Raw genomic sequence first — 23,640 nt, 5'->3', positions numbered from 1 at the left:
TCTGAATGGTGTCTAAATGTAGCCACCAATCAGCAAGCGCTAACCAGGTTCTGGACTAAAAATGGGCCAGCTCCTAAGCTTACATTCCTTTATCAAATAAAGATATCAAGATAATGAAGAAAAATTGATGAGTAAATTAGAAAGTTGCTTACAATAGCTGCTCTATCCGAATCGTGTTTAATTTTGACCAACTATCCCTTTTAAACTTAAAGGATGGGGAAAAAAAAATCTGAGTACACTGTCCCTTTACATTTTATTTAGTTGAGTACCTGTCACTGACCGCTGTGGTCAGAAAGTCCTTTACATCTAGCCCATAATAGGACCCTACCCTTGAGGTGACAAATGTCTGTGGATGGCTATAGTTCCTGCATATAGGACGGCTGTTACACCAATGACTATTTAGTAAACTACAGGTGCTGAGTCCTGGTTGTCTTTGGGACCGTCCCTCATTTACTGGGATAACCTAATTTCTCACAACTACTTGTATGAAGAAGTTACTTAATGTGAGTTTGGTGCTGGAAGCTTTTCTCTGGCAGGACATTGTGAGAACACTTGGGCAGCTATCTGCACCTAATTTACCTCTGTTTCCCAGGGCCAGTGAGATGTTGCTGCTGGAGGAAGAGCTGAAAAAGCTGGAGGAGAGCAGTTACTTACAAGGTAGGTAATCTTCCTTATGGAGGAAGTACATTTTACAAATAGCTGGACCCACACTGTTTGTTTTTTTATATATAGATTGAATGTCCAAGTCTTATGTAAAATATGCCACAGACTTTTATCTTCTACAATCAAATGTGAAAAACCGGTAAACATTAAAGGATTACTTTCTGTTATAATTTTTAAGCTAAACAACTAACATATTAAAGTTAATAAACATTAATTAAAACCTACTGACCTATATTTTCTCCAAAACAAAGTTTCATAACGTTCTAAAAGTTATATCTTTTATTCGCCGATGATGTCACGTAATCCTGCCCACTATTTTCAGCACTGAGTGTTCAAAATACTTAAACCAATAACTTTGTGTTTAAAGCGCCATTTTGAAACCTAGGTATTGTAAACGGATTGGTACAGAGCAAAGGATACCCACGGAGTGGGTTTGGAAAACAATTAAATTTGCAGACAAGATTTCTGATAAACGGTAGAGATATGTTAATGAAATGCTATTGATAAAAAGCGTATTTGGGGTAGTTAGTTAGTAACAGGCATAGAAAATATTTACTTACAGTGGCCCTTTAATGCAGGGCCCACAAGCCAATATACTTCCCATTTCTCCTTGTACTTCTAGAAGTACGTATCTGATACCATTAGCAAAATACACACCTACATTTAAACCTTGCTAAAGAGAAGTGATCACACATCCTGCACACAGACTGACTTAGCAATGGATAGAGGTCCCTTAGAGACCCTCTGGTCATACATGCTAAGTTCTTCACACTATTTACTGCAATTCCTCTTCACCTTAGGTAGGCTGCTGATTGGTGGCTGCACATATATGCCTCATTTTATTGGTTCCCCCAATGTGTAAACTAGCTCCTAGTAATGTGTTGCTGCTTCAACAAAGGATAACAAGAGAATGAAGCATATTAGAGAATAGAAGTAAACTGGAACATTGTTTAAAATTGTATGTTCTATCTGAATCATAACATAGAAATTTTGGGTTTCATGCCTCTAAGTCCTATAACTTTAGTAAGCAATCTGTACGTAGGAAGAGATTCCTTAAACCTAAACTTTTGGTTAGTTTAAGTTAACCTTAATATTTGTTGGCCTTTATTATGCGTGGGAGTTCAGTTTTTTTTCTTTCATATAAATTTCACTTTAAAAAAATAAATAAAAAAATAAAATCTGTGCACACTGGTCCTTAAATGCTTTTTTCTATTTTTTGCTATGCCAACATTGGCAATAAATATAAAAATAGATCATAGTCATGGTATCAGTATTAACATTTATATACAATTTTCAAACTTTACCTTGTTTTTAGTGTGTGCTTGACACCTTCATGAGCGCAAACCACTCCCTTGTCATGCCTTATATCCAGTTTTGTGTATGCAAATTTGTAAAACACGGCTCCAATAATAAAAACGCATGTGCCAATAATAAAAACGCATGTACCAGTGTTTACATGGCTGCACTAGCTTTTGATTGTACAGTTTCTTTTTAATGTAATTATAAAGGGAACCAGCTTAGTGTTATGAGCGGCAGTATTAAATGCACGCCAAGTAAAATTATACAAGCTGCTGGAAGAGATTTGAGACGGTGCAAGCACATTTACAAGTCAATAACATACGATTGAATGGTTTACATTTTCAGTGTACAATGTCCAATTTTCCAATAAAGCTTCTAATTAGATTAACTTGCATATTTATTTAAAAGTAGGGGATTTCTGGAGCCTGTTACTTTCCCTGAAAACTGTTAGTTTGGAAACTACAGGTCAATATTTCTGTTGTGTGAATTAACACTAGTGGTTAATACATTAATGGGTTTTTTTTTTTTTTGTATCAGATGATTCTGGTCTACAGAATCTGTCTTTTAAAGAGGATTCAATTGTAGCTCCTATTCATCATATCAGGAGAAGTTTGCTGAAGACTCCCAGCCACTCAACCCCTGCAATGAAGCTGCGGCGATTAAGTATAACCAACTCTCTGCGAGGTCACGAGACTCCGATAAAGCAGGTAGGTTTTAGGGCATGTTAAATATGAGGTACGTCTGAATATTATGTTTCTAAAGGTAAGAGAACCAACAACTGATTCAATGGTTTTACTTTATTTAGTGGCACAATCCTCTAATGCAATTTAGTTCAACAAGTGTACTGGGCAGGGTAACAAGAAATGAGCTAAAGTGACTTGATTTATAGAAATATATAAAACTATGAATGAAAAGCATGAGCAATAGAGCAAACAGACAAGGTTTTGCTAGCCTCTTCTCATAGGTTGGAATTATCTTGTTTGTAGCTCTTTTTTAAGCCATTTTTAGTTCTGCAATGTCCTTGTTGATCAACTAAAGTGTAGTCCTCTTACTCAAGATGAGGTCTTTCCAAGGTTCTATACAAGGGCAGCATTATACATCCCTGTTCTTTCTCTCTATATAATTCTTAGCTTAACAGCAAATCAAAGGTATTTTTGGAGAAAGTCTAAGTTTACATATTCAAGTAGAGGACTATTACGGTGTCCCTCAAGTGCATAATGACCATGCCGGGCTGATTGTTTGGCAGAAGGGAAGTTGACAGCTTTTGGTTTTATTTTCTAAAATGTCCAACCTCTTGTGCAGATTTTATTTAAACTTCTGAAGCAGCCGCTTGTCCAGAGCTCTCTAATTATAAGCGTCTTCATTTGGCAGGTGGACCTAGATGAAGTTCCAAAGCGTCATTTGGGGGCAGCATTTGATGCTCTGAATGATTTAAAGAGCTATAGTCCTAACTCCTCCTTCTCCAGCAATGTGTGAGTATAAACACATGAGCGGGATGGGGCTAATCTGCATATCTTTAAAATGCTTCTACTGCTGTCTATTATCCAAATGAGACAAACCGTTTTTACACACCATATTAAGAACAGGCTAATATATTTGATACATAAAGGAAGCACAAATTTATTTGCATGGTCAATCTTTTTGAGTTTTTTTGTAATGGGTCTCATTCATATCCAGTGTCCTGTATAACCAGAGGGAACAGATCATAAGCTAAAATGTTGTTTTCTTTCCAGTTGCATGGAGAGTCCACAAATCCATTCAATTACTAGTGGGAATTCAACTCCTGGCCACCAGGAGGAGGGGGAAACACCCCAGAAAAGCTAAGTATCACTCCCACTTCCCATAAACCCCCAGTCATTCATTGCCTTGTACATCAGGAGGATGTGCGAAGGTGTCCGAAGATATTAATCTTTTAATGGGTACTTTTCCCTGCAAGCAAGGATTGGGGCTATGCTGTGTCCGTGTAATCCTCTTCAGTAAGAGTAATGGTGGCTTTTAGCAGTTGGAAGATGGTGAGGTAGTCCTTGCTTCCCTTGCAACATTTATGCTACCCCTATATAGAAAACCAGGGTTGGTTACTCTGCTTCTCTTTTTCTACAGGTCCCTGACAGAGGTCGGCTGAATCTGTCGGACCTGGAGTTGGTGAGAAGAATGAAGACTGAGTCCCTGTATCCCTGCCCCATGGCTTGTGGTCTAATAGATGGAATAATAGGGGTGAGGGACTTTTATTATATTTGCTGGGTTCCCTCCAGTGAGGGTGGGCAATGAGGGAGAGTGATAGAATAGCCACAGAATATGACTTCTAGTGAAGTTTTTATCACACTGGGCTTAGATTCTCCCTCCCTGGGGTGGCGGTTTTTCATCTATCCTTAGGCTGGCAGTTCAGATCCTTCTCAGGTAAGGAGTTTTTATGCTGCCTCTTCCATTACTTATTGAGGATAATGGAGTCTGTGTATCCCTGGAAAAGGGACTTTAGGGTACGTTGAGCTGTACTCCTTGTGTGGGGTTGAACTTTTTAAAATATCCCTTACTTGTAGAGCCTTTATTCGGTGTGAGTCTAAGTAGCTGAGGCTCTTTTTTTTTTTATACCTTGAGTGATATTTTAAGACTTGGCGTTCTTTTTCTAAGGGTATGTAACTTTTTTTTTTTTCTGCATGGCGGCAGATTGTTACGCATATGAGAATATATTTTGACGCCATTCGTCTCAGAGGGAAGATACAGATAGTTCCCAGTGTTACCGCTGCATATGGTCATCCTGCCTTGTGCAGCGCCCCCTGTAGTGTCTTAAGGTGCCGTTTTTATTCTATCCTAGTTATGGGATTCTACTTCTTGCAAAGAGCAGGGGTAATCCATGCCCATCAATATAAAAACAACGGATATAATAGTCTGCAAACTGATAATCGGCTGCTGCACCCAAGAGACACTATACTCAAACAATAGTGTAATCAAAAAGAATGGGGTAAAAGGAGGGTGGCCCTATAGGACTGAGATGTTAAGAGAACTAATTTAGGTGATATTAAAAAGATAATTGTATACATTTAAAATTCATTTATTGTGTAATACATAGTTAGACACCGATGTCCATACATACTAATATTCCAAAAATTCAATTTTAACACAATATTGATACAATTATATCTTACTAATTACTATGTATAATTAAAAAGTCCACTAAAGAAACATACTTTTAAAAACCTATATGTGATTATTACACTGATATACAGGGAGTGCAGAATTATTAGGCAAATGAGTATTTTGACCACATCATCCTCTTTATGCATGTTGTCTTACTCCAAGCTGTATAGGCTCGAAAGCCTACTACCAATTAAGCATATTAGGTGATGTGCATCTCTGTAATGAGAAGGGGTGTGGTCTAATGACATCAACACCCTATATCAGGTGTGCATAATTATTAGGCAACTTCCTTTCCTTTGGCAAAATGGGTCAAAAGGACTTGACAGGCTCAGAAAAGTCAAAAATAGTGAGATATCTTGCAGAGGGATGCAGCACTCTTAAAATTGCAAAGCTTTTGAAGCGTGATCATCGAACAATCAAGCGTTTCATTCAAAATAGTCAACAGGGTCGCAAGAAGCGTGTGGAAAAACCAAGGCGCAAAATAACTGCCCATGAACTGAGAAAAGTCAAGCTTGCAGGTGCCACTTGCCACCAATTTGGCCATATTTCAGAGCTGCAACATCACTGGAGTGCCCAAAAGCACAAGGTGTGCAATACTCAGAGACATGGCCAAGGTAAGAAAGGCTGAAAGACGACCACCACTCAACAAGACACACAAGCTGAAACGTCAAGACTGGGCCAAGAAATATCTCAAGACTGGTTTTTCTAAGGTTTTATGGACTGATGAAATGAGAGTGAGTCTTGATGGGCCAGATGGATGGGCCCGTGGCTGGATTGGTAAAGGGCAGAGAGCTCCAATCCGACTCAGACGCCAGCAAGGTGGAGGTGGAGTACTGGTTTGGGCTGGTATCATCAAAGATGAGCTTGTGGGGCCTTTTCGGGTTGAGGATGGAGTCAAGCTCAACTCCCAGTCCTACTGCCAGTTTCTGGAAGACACCTTCAAGCAGTGGTACAGGAAGAAGTCTGCATCCTTCAAGAAAAACATGATTTTCATGCAGGACAATGCTCCATCACACGCGTCTAAGTACTCCACAGCGTGGCTGGCAAGAAAGGGTATAAAAGAAGAAAATTTAATGACATGGCCTTGTTCACCTGATCTGAACCCCATTGAGAACCTGTGGTCCATCATCAAATGTGAGATTTACAAGGAGGGAAAACAGTACACCTCTCTGAACAGTGTCTGGGAGGCTGTGGTTGCTGCTGCACGCAATGTTGATGGTGAACAGATCAAAACACTGACAGAATCCATGGATGGCAGGCTTTTGAGTGTCCTTGCAAAGAAAGGTGGCTATATTGGTCACTGATTTGTTTTTGTTTTGTTTTTGAATGTCAGAAATGTATATTTGTGAATGTTGAGATGTTATATTGGTTTCACTGGTAAAAATAAATAATTGAAATGGGTATATATTTGTTTTTTGTTAAGTTGCCTAATAATTATGCACAGTAATAGTCACCTGCACACACAGATATCCCCCTAAAATAGCTATAACTAAAAACAAACTAAAAACGACTTCCAAAACTATTCAGCTTTGATATTAATGAGTTTTTTGGGTTCATTGAGAACATGGTTGTTCAATAATAAAATTAATCCTCAAAAATACAACTTGCCTAATAATTCTGCACTCCCTGTACATTGACATCTAGATTGAATTGGTGTTCAGTGTACGAATTCTTAAGTAGGAGAAAAGAACAAAGTTTCTGACAACTGATTCGTTTTTAAAAATATGTATCCACAGTTTCTGACAGCAGATTCGTTGTTTGGAAATAATGAAAACCGTTTCTGAAAAGTATATCCTTCAATATATTGTGTTCAAATAGATTATTTAAATCTTATGTTGTCCTATTCCATATATAGGGTAATTGTAAACCTATCCCCGGGTATATCGTAGAGTGCCTTGTTTAATACAAGCTGTGTATGATATATTTGAGATAGATAGATAGATATAGATATAGATATAGATATAGATATATATATTCTAACAGAGAAAAAAAGTGACATAAAATACTGTCACTTTAAAGAAAGGGAATAATTCACGCTAAATATTAAAGAGAAAACCTTCTCATATTAACTGCAAACTGCAGGTGTCATAACTGGATGCATGAATGAACTATAAAGATAAATGCCACATACAAAAGCAGCAACTGAAAAGAACAATTACAAAAAAATAGCTAGAGACTCCTTCCTGAAGACAGGGGTAAAGTTTAAACCTAAATCATCATATATGCCTTCACTTGCTTTGGTCCCTTCTGTAAACAAGTTGAGAGATACTTTCTTTGAGAATTGTGGCTATGATAATTTGAAACCAAATGAGAGAAAAGCTTTAAAAGATCTTAGTACTGCCAGAAATCTGGTGATAAAGCCGGCCGATAAGGGCGGAAACTTGGTTTTAATGGATAAAGGTCTATACATGAATGAGGTAAAGCGTCAATTAAATGACAGGTCTCAATATGAAAGACTAGATATGAATCCATTGTATAAAATACAAAATTCTTTATTTAAGTTATTAAATGATGCTAAAAGCAGAGGACTTATAACTTCTAAAGAATTTCTCTTGTATCCTGAACATCCAGTGATGCCGGTTTTTTATGTTCTTCCAAAACTACACAAAATATGAAGTGCCCTCCTGGAAGACCAATAGTCTCCAGGATTGGAAGTGTCACCGAAAAGATTGGTGACTATGTAGATCAACATCTACGCCCATTTTTGGTGACACTTCCTTCCTATGTTAAGGATACTTAGGATCTCCTAAGGAGACTGGATGGTATTGTAGTTGGAGGGACATGCATTTTGGCATCACTGGATGTGGAAGGTTTGTACTCCTCTATCCCTCACAATGTTGGTCTTAAAGCTGCTGAATGTTTTTCTAAATACTAGAGGTCCTGAGTTCAAAGCACACACGGGTTTTGTGGTATCTCTGTTGAAGTTTGTATTAGAAAACAATGTTTTTATGTTTGACGGCAAGATATATCGTCCGTTGAGAGGAACGGCAATGGGGGCAGTTTGTGCCCCCACTTATGCCTGTTTGCATCTAGGGGCCTGGGAGCTCCTGGATGTTTTTGAAAATGATGGCGATATTGTAGACTAACATGTACGTATGTGGATGATGTGTTCATCATATGGGATAGCACTACTGACGAGTTCAGAGATTTTGTTTCTGTTGAATAAAAACCAAAAACATCTTTTTGACCTTTGAGACTAGTGACAAATCTTTGTCCTTCCTGGATGTTTCTATCATTAGGGAGGGACAAGAGATTCTCACTGAAAATTTTAGGAAGCATAGTGCCACAAATAGTGTGCTGCATGCAGATAGTGGCCATATGGACCACCTCAAAAGAGGGGTTCCGTATGGCCAATTTCTGCGCCTTAAAAGGAATTGCTCTTCTCTCACAAGCTTTGACCATCACGCCTCTTTGAGACAACGTTTCTTAAAGAGAGGTTACTCAGAGTTGTGTGAAAAGAGCTTTTCGGAAAGGCAGAAATTTGTCAAGGGATGAAGCCCTGTACAAAAAAGAGAAAACTAATCCCAATAAGATAAGGTTGATACCAGGTTTAATAAACAATGGGAGGAGATTAGGCTTATTAAAAAAAAAACTGGCACCTCCTCAATGGATGAAAAGGTGGGTGAAGTGGTAGGTAAGGAACCGGCTATGGCTGCAAGAAAAGCATTCAGCTTAAAAGATAAATTTATTAAAGGGCCCTCAAGTTCCGATTGGCTCCGCAAGAATAAAGGCATTAAGGGAAGCTTCCCGTGCGGTCATTGTGTGTACTGCACTCATATGGATAGTACCAAAAGTTTCTCACACGGTATGACATTAGGTTCTTTTTTAACTGCAACTCCACAAGGGGTCATTTATCTCTTACGTTGTCTGTTTATGTAGGTAAAACAGAGCCATGAACGACCGGTTACAGGAACATAGAGATGACATCACAAAACTAAGGGATACTAATGTGGCTAGACATTTTGCCTGTGCACACAATAGTTATGCACAATCCCTTATTTCTTTCATGTAATTAGCAAGAGTCCATGAGCTAGTGACGTATGGGATATACATTCCTACCAGGAGGGGCAAAGTTTCCCAAACCTCAAAATGCCTATAAATACACCCCTCACCACACCCACAATTCAGTTTTACAAACTTTGCCTCCGATGGAGGTGGTGAAGTAAGTTTGTGCTAGATTCTACGTTGATATGCGCTCCGCAGCAAGTTGGAGCCCGGTTTTCCTCTCAGCGTGCAGTGAATGTCAGAGGGATGTGAGGAGAGTATTGCCTATTTGAATGCAGTGATCTCCTTCTAGGGGGTCTATTTCATAGGTTCTGTTATCGGTCGTAGAGATTCATCTCTTACCTCCCTTTTCAGATCGACGATATACTCTTATATATACCATTACCTCTACTGATTCTCGTTTCAGTACTGGTTTGGCTTTCTACAAACATGTAGATGAGTGTCCTGGGGTAAGTAAATCTTATTTTCTGTGACACTCTAAGCTATGGTTGGGCACTTTGTTTATAAAGTTCTAAATATATGTATTCAAACATTTATTTGCCTTGACTCAGAATGTTCAACTTTCCTTATTTTTCAGACAGTCAGTTTCATATTTGGGATTATGCATTTCAATTATTCATTTTTTCTTACCTTACCAAATTTGACTCTTTTTTTCCCTGTGGGCTGTTAGGCTCGCGGGGGCTGAAAATGCTTCATTTTATTGCGTCATTCTTGGCGCGGACTTTTTTGGCGCAAAAATTCTTTTCAGTTTCCGGCGTCGTACGTGTCGCCGGAAGTTGCGTTATTTTGCGCCAAAAATGTCGGCGTTTTATTTGGCGCTAAAAAATATGGGCGTCGCTTTTGTCTCCACATTATTTAAGTCTCATTTTTCATTGCTTCTCGTTGCTAGAAGCTTGTTCTTTGGCATTTTTTCCCATTCCTGAAACTGTCATTTAAGGAATTTGATCAATTTTGCTTTATATGTTGTTTTTTTCTCTTACATATTGCAAGATGTCTCACGTTGCATCTGAGTCAGAAGATACTACAGGAAAATCGCTGTCTAGTGCTGGATCTACCAAAGCTAAGTGTATCTGCTGTAAACTTTTGGTAGCTATTCCTCCGGCTGTTTGTATTAATTGTCATGACAAACTTGTTAATGCAGATAATATTTCCTTTAGTAAAGTACCATTGTCTGTTGCAGTTCCTTCAACATCTAAGGTGCACAATGTTCCTGATAACATAAGAGATTTTGTTTCTCAATCCATCAAGAAGGCTATGTCTGTTATTTCTCCTTCTAGTAAACGTAAAAAATCTTTTAAAACTTCTCTCCCTACAGATGAATTTTTAAATGAACATCATCATTCTGATTCTGATGACTCTTCTGGTTCAGAGGATTCTGTTTCAGAGATTGATGCTGATAAATCTTCATATTTATTTAAAATGGAATTTATTCATTCTTTACTTAAAGAAGTTCTAATTGCTTTAGAAATAGAGGATTCTGGTCCTCTTGATACTAATTCTAAACGTTTAGATAAGGTATTTAAATCTCCTGTGGTTATTCCAGAAGTTTTTCCTGTTCCTAATGCTATTTCTGCAGTAATTTCCAAAGAATGGGATAAATTGGGTAATTCATTTACTCCTTCTAAACGTTTTAAGCAATTATATCCTGTTCCGTCTGACAGGTTAGAATTTTGGGACAAAATCCCTAAAGTTGATGGGGCTATTTCTACCCTTGCTAAACGTACTACCATTCCTACGTTAGATGGTACTTCATTTAAAGATCCTTTAGATAGGAAAATTGAATCCTTTCTAATAAAAGCTTATCTGTGTTCAGGTAATCTTCTTTTTAGACCTGCTATATCATTGGCTGATGTTGCTGCAGCTTCAACTTTTTGGTTGGAAACTTTAGCGCAACAAGTAACAGATCGTGATTCTCATGATATTATTATTCTTCTTCAGCATGCTAATAATTTTATCTGTGATGCCATTTTTGATATTATCAGAGTTGATGTCAGGTTTATGTCTCTAGCTATTTTAGCTAGAAGAGCTTTATGGCTTAAGACTTGGAATGCTGATATGGCTTCTAAATCAACTCTACTTTCCATTTCTTTCCAGGGTAACAAATTATTTGGTTCTCAGTTGGATTCTATTATCTCAACTGTTACTGGTGGGAAAGGAACTTTTTTACCACAGGATAAAAAATCTAAAGGTAAAAACAGGGCTAATAATCGTTTTCGTTCCTTTCGTTTCAACAAGGAACAAAAGCCTGATCCTTCATCCTCAGGAGCAGTTTCAGTTTGGAAACCATCTCCAGTCTGGAATAAATCCAAGCCTGCTAGAAAGGCAAAGCCTGCTTCTAAGTCCACATGAAGGTGCGGCCCTCATTCCAGCTCAGCTGGTAGGGGGCAGGTTACGTTTTTTCAAAGAAATTTGGATCAATTCTGTTCACAATCTTTGGATTCAGAACATTGTTTCAGAAGGGTACAGAATTGGTTTCAAGATGAGACCTCCTGCAAAGATTTTTTCTTTCCCGTGTCCCAGTAAATCCAGTGAAAGCTCAAGCATTTCTGAATTGTGTTTCAGATCTAGAGTTGGCTGGAGTAATTATGCCAGTTCCAGTTCTGGAACAGGGGCTGGGGTTTTATTCAAATCTCTTCATTGTACCAAAGAAGGAGAATTCCTTCAGACCAGTTCTGGATCTAAAAATATTGAATCGTTATGTAAGGATACCAACGTTCAAGATGGTAACTGTAAGGACTATCTTGCCTTTTGTTCAGCAAGGGAATTATATGTCCACAATAGATTTACAGGATGCATATCTGCATATTCCGATTCATCCAGATCATTATCCGTTCCTGAGATTCTCTTTTCTGGACAAGCATTACCAGTTTGTGGCTCTACCGTTTGGCCTAGCTACAGCTCCAAGAATTTTTTCAAAGGTTCTCGGTGCCCTTCTGTCTGTAATCAGAGAACAGGGTATTGTGGTATTTCCTTATTTGGACGATATCTTGGTACTTGCTCAGTCATTACATTTAGCAGAATCTCATACGAATCGACTTGTATTGTTTCTTCAAGATCATGGTTGGAGGATCAATTTACCAAAAAGTTCTTTGATTCCTCAGACAAGGGTAACCTTTCTGGGTTTCCAGATGGATTCAGTGTCCATGACTCTGTCTTTAACAGACAAGAGACGTCTAAAATTAATTACAGCTTGTTGAAACCTTCAGTCACAATCATTCCCTTCGGTAGCCTTATGCATGGAAATTCTAGGTCTTATGACTGCTGCATCGGACGCGATCCCCTTTGCTCGTTTTCACATGCGACCTCTTCAGCTCTGTATGCTGAATCAATGGTGCAAGGATTACACAAAGATATTTCAATTAATATCTTTAAAACCGATTGTTCGACACTCTCTAACGTGGTGGACAGATCACCATCGTTTAATTCAGGGGGCTTCTTTTGTGCTTCCGACCTGGACTGTAATTTCAACAGATGCAAGTCTCACAGGTTGGGGAGCCTTGTGGGGATCTCTGACGGCACAAGGAGTTTGGGAATCTCAGGAGGTGAGATTACCGATCATTTTTTTGGAACTCCGTGCAATTTTCAGAGCTCTTCAGTTTTGGCCTCTTCTGAAGAGAGAATCGTTCATTTGTTTTCAGACAGACAATGTCACAACTGTGGCATACATCAATCATCAAGGAGGGACTCACAGTCCTCTGGCTATGAAAGAAGTATCTCGAATTCTGGTTTGGGCGGAATCCAGCTCCTGTCTAATCTCTGCGGTTCATATCCCAGGTATAGACAATTGGGAAGCGGATTATCTGACGCCAAACGTTGCATCCGGGCGAATGGTCTCTTCACCCAGAGGTATTTCTTCAGATTGTTCAAATGTGGGAACTTCCAGAAATAGATCTGATGGCGTCTCATCTAAACAAGAAACTTCCCAGGTATCTGTCCAGATCCCGGGATCCTCAGGCGGAGGCAGTGGATGCATTATCACTTCCTTGGAAGTATCATCCTGCCTATATCTTTCCGCCTCTAGTTCTTCTTCCAAGAGTAATCTCCAAGATTCTGAAGGAATGCTCGTTTGTTCTGCTGGTAGCTCCGGCATGGCCTCACAGGTTTTGGTATGCGGATCTTGTCCGGATGGCCTCTTGCCAACCGTGGACTCTTCCGTTAAGACCAGACCTTCTGTCTCAAGGTCCTTTTTTCCATCAGGATCTGAAATCCTTAAATTTAAAGGTATGGAGATTGAACGCTTGATTCTTGGTCACAGAGGTTTTTCTGACTCTGTGATTAATACTATGTTACAGGCTCGTAAATCTGTATCTAGAGAGATATATTATAGAGTCTGGAAGACTTATATTTCTTGGTGTCTTTCTCATCATTTTTTTTGGCATTCTTTTAGAATACCGAGAATATTAGTTTCTTCAGGATGGTTTAGATAAGGGTTTGTCTGCAAGTTCCTTGAAAGGACAAATCTCTGCTCTTTCTGTTCTTTTTCACAGAAAGATTGCTATTCTTCCTGATATTCATTGTTTTGTACAAGCTTTGGTTCGTATAAAGCCTGTCATTAAGTCAATTTCTCCTCCTTGGAGTTTGAATTTGGTTCTGGGGGCTCTTCAAGCTCCCCCATTTGAACCTATGCATTCATTGGACATTAAATTACTTTCTTGGAAAGTTTTGTTCCTTTTGGCCATCTCTTCTGCCAGAAGAGTTTCTGAATTATCTGCTCTTTCTTGTGAGTCTCCTTTTCTGATTTTTCATCAGGATAAGGCGGTGTTGCGAACTTCTTTTGAATTTTTACCTAAAGTTGTGAATTCCAACAACATTAGTAGAGAAATTGTGGTTCCTTCATTATGTCCTAATCCTAAGAATTCTAAGGAGAAATCGTTGCATTCTTTGGATGTTAGAGCTTTGAAATATTATGTTGAAGCTACTAAATCTTTCTGAAAGACTTCTAGTCTATTTGTTATCTTTTCCGGTTCTAGAAAAGGCCAGAAAGCTTCTGCCATTTCTTTGGCATCTTGGTTGAAATCTTTAATTCATCTTGCCTATGTTGAGTCGGGTAAAACTCCGCCTCAGAGGATTACAGCTCATTCTACTAGGTCAGTTTCTACTTCCTGGGCGTTTAGGAATGAAGCTTCGGTTGATCAGATTTGCAAAGCAGCAACTTGGTCCTCTTTGCATACTTTTACTAAATTCTACCATTTTGATGTATTTTCTTCTTCTGAAGCAGTTTTTGGTAGAAAAGTACTTCAGGCAGTGGTTTCATTTTGAATCTTCTGCTTATGTTTTTCATTAAACTTTATTTTGGGTGTGGATTATTTTCAGCAGGAATTGGCTGTCTTTATTTTATCCCTCCCTCTCTAGTGACTCTTGTGTGGAAAGATCCACATCTTGGGTAATCATTATCCCATACGTCACTAGCTCATGGACTCTTGCTAATTACATGAAAGAAAACATAATTTATGTAAGAACTTACCTGATAAATTAATTTCTTTCATATTAGCAAGAGTCCATGAGGCCCGCCCTTTTTTTGTGGTGGTTATGATTTTGTATAAAGCACAATTATTCCAATTCCTTATGTTATATGCTTTCGCACTTTTTTATCACCCCACTTCTTGGCTATTCGTTAAACTGAATTGTGGGTGTGGTGAGGGGTGTATTTATAGGCATTTTGAGGTTTGGGAAACTTTGCCCCTCCTGGTAGGAATGTATATCCCATACGTCACTAGCTCATGGACTCTTGCTAATATGAAAGAAATGAATTTATCAGGTAAGTTCTTACATAAATTATGTTTTTTGTAATAATTGACAATGGCATTTCCTCTGGAAGAGGAGGTGATAACAAAGTTCTGCTTCAAAAAGAAACCAAGTGGATCTTTAGGTTAGGGACTAGATTGCCTTCTGGTCTAAATGACACTTGAGTTTGCGTGCTTTTTTTTAAAGCGTTGCATATTATGTCAGTGGGTTTAACAATGTTGGCATATATGAAAATAATAAATGATTAATTAAATGTTTTCTGAATTTGCTTTTCCTATTTGGCGAATATGCAGTTAATGAGGTTTAAGGAGAGTGAGTGCCATGCTAAATTGATAAATGCTTCTTTGATTATACAGCCTCATTGTTTTGTACTAGAAATTATGTTACTACAATTTAGGCTGTGTATATATTCTAAGTTGGGGTAGATATTTATTCATTATATATACACATAAGATGAACTATATTATGCAAGTTCCCTTTAAGAAATTGGTAGGTGGATCACCTGAGCACAGACGGGTGCTATAAAGGAGGTGGTTCTGGGATATCAATCATGCCCTGATGAAGCCCCTGACACACATGGAAATTGTGGGGATGAAACGCTCATGACATAGGTACTAAGTGTGTTGTTGAATTTTTGGACGGTTGACTCTGTGCTTTGTGGAGTAGTGCCAGTGGGAAGGAATTTTCCGGATATCCAATAGACACCTAATAGGTGGGATCGGACATACCCTGCTGGGCATTGCTGCATAGAACTGTTTACAGTCTACTTCTCCGCTATATTTTTTCCAACTTTGGTGTGCCATCCTGTCTGTGGCCTGTCTATATTGCAGCTGCCTGTGTTCATACTATATGGGTCAGGACAGGCTCTACGACTGATTTGTCTCAGACATCGAGATTCAACCAATCGGATGGAAGGTGTGTGAGGACACCAACACACCCCTTTGTGACGTCACTACTGCGAAATTGGAAGCTCCGAGTTGAGGAACGTGAAGGCGGTTTGTGTGTACGAAGCTGTGGGTAAGGACACCTACCTATCCATTAGTGATATAACTTTTTAGAAGTTGGAAGCTCTGGCTTGAGGAGTGCAAAGGCAGACTGCCTGGGAGGTACCTCCATGTTATACCGCTCACTGTTGTTTTGCTGGCCAGCATATCTGAGTATATCTTTTTTCCTGTCTTGGATAAAGCCGCCAACGGCTACTATAAGTTTGGTGGATGACTGCTTTTGAAGGCTACTGCTTATAATAGGGTCTATCCCTTTGTTAAATTTGTATATACACTATTATTTTTTTGTAATTGTTCTTTTCATTTGCTGTTTTTGTATGTGGCATTTATCTTTATAATTCATGTGAATGGCATCCAGTTATGACACCAGTTTGCAGTTAAGGAATAATGAACGCTAAATATTAAAGAGAAAACCTTCATATTTATTTTTCTTTAAAGTGACAGTATTTTAGGTCACTTTTTTTTTCTATGTTACTTAGAATGTGTATTATCTTAAAGGGCTGCACCTTAATACATTTGTAATAAGTATTTGCTCCTCCCTCCTATCCCAATGTATAGATAATAAAAAAGTGTCTATATGTGTATGTATGTCAATTCTTTAGTTCTGTCCTTTTTTAATTCTAGCAAAATATCGCTCACCTTCAGGTTATGGATCGTACCTGCAATTATGAGTTCCCTAACAGCCAACCCCTCTGGCGTTGATTCCTAGGGTTCTGTTCCGCTCCTCATAGGTCCCAGCTTTCTTGGTTTTCCCTTTCGTTTGAAAGACTTGCAAAGATTGTGACTTCCAATCAAGTACGTTGCAGCTTTGAGCGTTATAGCCTTTTCACCGGTCTGTTCCTTTACAGATGGCTGATAGTGTGTGCTCACATTCAATCCAGGTGGGTCCAGTCAGGTGATCTACGCGTTTCGGCGGTTTGCCTTTCTCAAGATACCTGACGGTGTTAAGATCCTCCCTTTTTATACCCTTATTGATTGACATTTCATTTTGCTGTTGAAACTGTTTAATTTCTGGACTATCCTGCAAATTCAGTGATTTGAAGGGGTGTAATGGCACTTGCTAGCAAATAGACTGTATCCAGGGTCTACAGTTGGGTGGCAAACTGACCTCACACTGCTAAACTTTAGTGTAACAGCAGGATAGTCCAGAAATTATAGGAAGGAAATGAAACTGTTTCAACATCAAAATGAAATGTCAATCAATAAGGGTATAAAAGGGAGGATCTTAACACTGTCAGATATTATTGTATCAATATTGTGTTAAAATTTAATTTTTGGAATAATATGTATGGACAACAGTGTCTGTATATATTTTAAAATTCACATTTATTGTGAAATACATAGTTAATTATCTTTTTAATATCTACTAAATTAGTTCTCTTAACATCTCAATCCATGCCCATCAGTTATGTTGCGCATTCCACTTTAGAGTGCTCTTTTCTCCCGAAATAAGGAACTTAGAGTCTGCTTAGCCATCTGCCCCTGGGGACCCCATATCCAGGGAGGGCGAGTGCCCTAAATCCTCCTTTGGCTTCGCAAGCAGGTGTCCCTAATGCCGTTACCCCTTCTCCAGAAAGCGGCTCCAGAGGTTACGGCACGGTTCCGCTTGGCCATATCTATGACTTTGGCGCATTTACATCTTCCAGGAAAGGAAATGCTGATGAGATACTGTCAGTGTTCCGTCAACCAGGGCTCGTCAGACGAGGGATTGTCTTGGTCGGATCAGCCTTCTGGGGAAGCGGTTTCCTCTTAGGCTTCAGGGGTCCAATCGTCGGGGTCGTCAGTTCCCCCGGCGGAGGTAAGTCTTGCTTTTCGCTATAGATTGGCTCGCCTTTGTGTCCTACTGTGGTATGTTTTGGCAGTGCTGGAGGATCCCAGTCCTGATTATTTGAGGGGTCCTTGATCTTCCATGCTGGACGGCAAGCTGGGTTAGACGTGGGGGGATAATCTCCTTGTCTCCTTTATCCTCTTCTTTGGGGTATATTATTCCAATTCTGAGCTTTGGGATAATGGGGTCTCTGACTGGTCCTGTTAGTGTACCCATTTCTCCTACATTGGTGTATCCGGTCCACAGCTTCATCCTTACTTGTGGGATATTCTCAGTCCCTACAGGAAGTGGCAAAGAGAGCACACAGCAGAGCTGTCCATATAGCTCCCCTCAGGCTCCGCCCCCCCAGTCATTCTCTTTGCCGCTCTAACTAGTAGCATCTCCACGGGGGTGGTTAAGAGTATGTGGTGTTTAGTTGTAGTATTTTTTTTTTATTCTTCTAACAAGAGTTTATTTTAAAATAGTGCCGGCTTGTACTATTTACTCTGCAGCAGAAAGTGATGAAGATTGCTGCCGAGAGGAATATGATTTTAGCACCAGTAACTAAAATCCATTGCTGTTCCCACGCAGGACTGTTGAAACCAGAGAACATCAGTTGGGGGGAACAGTTTGCAGGCTTAACTGCTTCAGGTATGATCAGTCATTTTTCTAACAAGACCTAGTAATGCTAGAAGACTGTCAGCAATCCCCTCTGGGATAGGTAAGCCATTTTTCTTTAGACTCTGTATAAAATTATGGCTTATATTAAGGGCTCTATGCTGGTTGACACTATTGTGGGCTAAATCGATTGCTTTTTAGCATGTTTTCACTATAAATAAGGTGTTTTTCAGACTTTAAAACACTTTTGGGGTTTTATTTTGCGCCTGGCACTTATTTGGACACCTATTCTAGTCAGAAAGGCCCCTCCACTCTGGAATGAAGAGGGAGGAGGCCTCATTTTCAGGCCTCAATTGCACAGTTGTTATCCTTAGGCAGTTCATGCAGCTTCACGTGGGGAGTCCAGAGGCATCCGAAAAGACTCCAGAGAGGCTTATTTCCTACTAAAATAATCCCTAAGGAAGGTAAAGGCCACAGTAGAAGCTGTGGCATAGTACTGTAGTGTTTTTAACAGGTTAATTGCTGTTGGCTCCGGTTTGGGCATTAATTGGTCTGAAAATTTGTGTGCAATCCTTTCAAAGCATTAAGACACTGGTGAAAATTTCATTAAAATCAGATGTTTATTTGATGGTTTTTTTATGTTTTAGTAATAAAGTGTGCACTTTTATTATTTAAAGACACAGTAACGTTTTTGTCAAAAATAATTTTTATTGCATTGAAGATCTGTTTAAGTCTGTCAAACATGTCTGACCCTTCAGATAACCTATGTTCTGTATGTTCAAAGGCCAAGGTGGTTCCCCCATTAAATTTGTGTGAAGTGTGCCATAGCGTCCAAACAGCTTAAGGACCGTACAATCACGCTTAAAGATATAGCCCAAGATGATTCTTTAGCTGAATGTAGTGAGGATGCCCAGTACATCTAGCGCACCAATTGCTATTACTATGCAACAGTTAGCAGCAGTAATGGATAATTCTCTCGCAGCATTTTTATCCAAACTGCCAGCTTTTCCTAGGAAGCGTGATTGCTCAGTTTTAAATACAGAAAACATAATTTATGCTTACCGGATAAATTCCTTTCTCCTGTAGTGTAGTCAGTCCACGGGTCATCCATTACTTATGGGATATTAACTCCTCCCTAACAGGAAGTGCAAGAGGATCACCCAAGCAGAGCTGCTATATAGCTCCTCCCCTCTACGTCACACCCAGTCATTCGACCGAAAACCAAACGAGAAAGGAGAAACTATAGGGTGCAGTGGTGACTGGAGTATAATTTAAAATTTAGACCTGCCATAAAAAACAGGGCGGGCCGTGGACTGACTACACTACAGGAGAAAGGAATTTATCAGGTAAGCATAAATTATGTTTTCTCCTGTTAAGTGTAGTCAGTCCACGGGTCATCCATTACTTATGGGATACCAATACCAAAGCTAAAGTACACGGATGACGGGAGGGACAGGCAGGATCTTTATACAGAAGGAACCACTGCCTGAAGAACCTTTCTCCCAAAAACAGCCTCCGAAGAAGCAAAAGTGTCAAATTTGTAAAATTTGGAAAAAGTATGAAGAGAAGACCAAGTTGCAGCCTTGCAAATCTGTTCAACAGAGGCCTCATTCTTAAAGGCCCAAGTGGAAGCCACAGCTCTAGTAGAATGAGCTGTAATCCTTTCAGGAGGTTGCTGTCCAGCAGTCTCATTGGCTAAACGTATTATGCTACGAAGCCAAAAAGAGAGAGAGGTAGCAGATGCTTTTTGACCTCTCCTCTGTCCAGAATAAACGACAAACAGGGAAGAAGTTTGGCGAAAATCTTTAGTTGCCTGTAAATAAAATTTCAGGGCACGGACTACGTCTAGATTGTGCAGAAGTCGTTCCTTCTTTGAAGAAGGGTTAGGGCACAATGATGGAACAACAATCTCTTGATTGATATTCTTGTTAGTGACTACCTTGGGTAAGAACCCAGGTTTAGTACGCAGAACTACCTTATCTGAATGAAAAATCAGATAAGGAGAATCACAATGTAAGGCTGATAATTCAGAGACTCTACGAGCCGAGGAAATAGCCATTAAAAACAGAACTTTCCAAGATAACAGCTTGATATCAATGGAATGAAGGGGTTCAAACGGAACACCCTGTAAAACGTTAAGAACTAAGTTTAAGCTCCACGGTGGAGCTACAGTCTTAAACACAGGCTTAATCCTATCCAAAGCCTGACAAAAAGCCTGAACGTCTGGAACTTCTGACAGACGTTTGTGTAAAAGGATGGACAGAGCTGAGATCTGTCCCTTTAAAGAACTTGCAGATAAACCCTTTTCTAAACCTTCTTGTAGAAAAGACAATATCCTAGGAATCCTAACCTTACTCCATGAGTAACTCTTGGATTCGCACCAGTGTAAGTATTTACGCCATATCTTATGGTAAATTTTCCTGGTAACAGGTTTCCTAGCCTGTATTAAGGTATCAATTACTGACTCCGAAAATCCACGCTTTGATAAAATCAAGCGTTCAATTTCCATGCAGTCAGCTTCAGAGAAATTAGATTTTGATGTTTGAAAGGACCCTGAATTAGAAGGTCCTGTCTCAGAGGCAGAGACCAAGGTGGACAGGATGACATGTCCACTAGATCTGCATACCAGGTCCTGCGTGGCCACGCAGGTGCTATTAGAATCACCGATGCTTTCTCCTGTTTGATCCTGGCAATCAAACGAGGAAGCATCGGGAAGGGTGGAAACACATAAGCCATCCTGAAGGTCCAAGGTGCTGTCAAAGCATCTATCAGGACCGCTCCCGGGTCCCTGGACCTGGACCCGTAACAAGGAAGCTTGGCGTTCTGTCGAGACGCCATGAGATCCATATCTGGTTTGCCCCAACGTCGAAGTATTTGGGCAAAGACCTCCGGATGAAGTTCCCACTCCCCTGGATGAAAAGTCTGGCGACTTAGGAAATCCGCCTCCCAGTTCTCCACGCCTGGGATGTGGATCGCTGACAGGTGGCAAGAGTGAGACTCTGCCCAGCGAATTATCTTTGATACTTCCATCATCGCTAGGGAACTCCTTCTCCCTCCCTGATGGTTGATGTAAGCCACAGTCGTGATGTTGTCTGACTGAAACCTGATGAACCTCAGAGTTGCTAACTGAGGCCAGGCCAGAAGGGCATTGAGAACTGCTCTCAATTCCAGACTGTTTATTGGAAGGAGACTCTCCTCCTGAGTCCATGATCCCTGAGCCTTCAGGGAATTCCAGACAGCGCCCCAACCTAGTAGGCTGGCGTCTGTTGTTACAATTGTCCAGTCTGGCCTGCTGAAGGGCATCCCCCTGGACAGATGTGGCCGAGAAAGCCACCATAGAAGAGAATCTCTGGTCTCTTTATCCAGATTCAGCATAGGGGACAAATCTGAGTAATCCCCATTCCACTGACTTAGCATGCACAATTGCAGCGGTCTGAGATGTAGGCGTGCAAAAGGTACTATGTCCATTGCCGCTACCATTAAGCCGATTACCTCCATGCATTGAGCCACTGACGGGTGTTGAATGGAATGAAGGACACGGCAAGCATTTAGAAGTTTTGTTAACCTGTCCTCTGTCAGGTAAATTTTCATTTCTACAGAATCTAAGAGTCCCCAAGAAGGGAACTCTTGTGAGTGGCAATAGAGAACTCTTTTCTACGTTCACCTTCCACCCATGCGACCTTAGAAATGCCAGAATTAACTCTGTATGAGACTTGGCAGTTTGGAAATTTGACGCTTGTATCAGAATGTCGTCTAGGTACGGAGCTACCGCTATTCCTCGCGGTCTTAGTACCGCCAGAAAAGAGCCCAGAACCTTTGTAAAGATTCTTGGAGCCGTAGCCAACCCGAAGGGAAGAGCTACAAACTGGTAATGCCTGTCTAGGAAGGCAAACCTTAGATACCGGTAATGTTCCTTGTGAATCGGTATGTGAAGGTAGGCATCCTTTCAATCCACTGTGGTCATGTACTGACCTCTTTGGATCATGGGTAAGATTGTCCGAATAGTTTCCATTTTGAACGATGGAACTCTTAGGAATTTGTTTAGGATCTTTAAATCCAATATTGGTCTGAAGGTTCCCTCTTTTTTGGGAACCACAAACAGATTTGAGTAAAACCCTTGTCCGTGTTCCGACCACGGAACTGGGTGGATCACTCCCATTAGTAAGAGGTCTTGTACACAGCGTAGAAACGCCTCTTTCTTTATCTGGTTTGTTGACAACCTTGAAAGATGAAATCTCCCTTGTGGAGGAGAAGCTTTGAAGTCCAGAAGATATCACTGAGATATGATCTCCAACGCCCAGGGATCCTGGACATCTCTTGCCCAAGCCTGGGCGAAGAGAGAGAGTCTGCCCCCCGCTAGATCAGTTTCCGGATCGGGGGCCCTCACTTCATGCTGTCTTAGGGGCAGCAGCAGGTTTTCTGGCCTTCTTGCCCTTGTTCCAGGTCTGGTTAGGTTTCCAGCCTTGTCTGTAGCGAGCAACAGCTCCTTCCTGTTTTGGAGCAGAGGAAGTTGATGCTGCTCCTGCCTTGAAGTTACGAAAGGCACGAAAATTAGACTGTCTAGCCCTTGGCTTGGCTCTGTCTTGAGGCAGGGCATGGCCTTTACCTCCCGTAATATCAGCGATAATTTCTTTCAAACCGGGCCCGAATAATGTCTGCCCCTTGAAAGGTATGTTAAGCAATTTAGATTTAGAAGTTACATCAGCTGACCAGGATTTTAGTCACAGCGCTCTGCGCGCCTGAATGGCGAATCCGGAATTCTTAGCCGTAAGTTTAGTTAAATGTACTACGGCATCAGAAATAAATGAATTAGCTAGCTTAAGGGTTTTAAGCTTGTGTGTAATCTCATCTAATGGAGCTGAGTCAAGGGTCTCTTCCAGAGACTCAAACCAAAATGCTGCCGCAGCCGTGACAGGCGCAATGCATGCAAGGGGTTGCAATATAAGACCTTGTTGAACAAACATTTTCTTAAGGTAACCCTCTAACTTTTTATCCATTGGATCTGAAAAGGCACAGCTATCCTCCACTGGGATAGTGGTACACTTAGCTAAAGTAGAAACTGCTCCCTCCACCTTAGGGACCGTTTGCCATAAGTCCTGTGTGGTGGCGTCTATTGGAAACATTTTTCTGAATATAGGAGGGGGTGAGAAAGGCACACCAGGTCTATCCCACTCCTTAGTAACCATTTCAGTAAGTCTCTTAGGTATAGGAAAAACGTCAGTACTCGTCGGTACCGCAAAATATTTATCCAACCTACACATTTTCTCTGGGATTGCAACTGTGTTACAATCATTCAGAGCCGCTAACACCTCCCCTAGTAATACACGGAGGTTTTCCAGCTTAAACTTAAAATTTGAAATGTCT

The 23,640-nt window shown here is 40.3% G+C and overlaps 1 protein-coding gene across 1 annotated transcript in view; it reads left to right on the top strand.

Annotated features, from left to right (window-relative positions):
- LOC128661749 (protein brambleberry-like) overlaps positions 1-23,640 on the top strand; it is a 104,989-nt gene that overhangs the window by 63,197 nt on the left and 18,152 nt on the right. Inside the window, exons 9-11 of the mRNA XM_053715968.1 lie at positions 593-657; positions 2,500-2,669; positions 3,334-3,434. Coding sequence (XP_053571943.1) covers positions 593-657; positions 2,500-2,669; positions 3,334-3,434 — 336 coding nt within the window. The remainder of the gene's footprint in view (positions 1-592; positions 658-2,499; positions 2,670-3,333; positions 3,435-23,640) is intronic.

The sequence above is a fragment of the Bombina bombina genome, chromosome 5 (genome assembly GCF_027579735.1).
Source record: "Bombina bombina isolate aBomBom1 chromosome 5, aBomBom1.pri, whole genome shotgun sequence".
In the NCBI taxonomy this organism is placed as follows: domain Eukaryota; kingdom Metazoa; phylum Chordata; class Amphibia; order Anura; family Bombinatoridae; genus Bombina; species Bombina bombina.
This window is presented reverse-complemented; position numbering and strand designations above follow the sequence as displayed.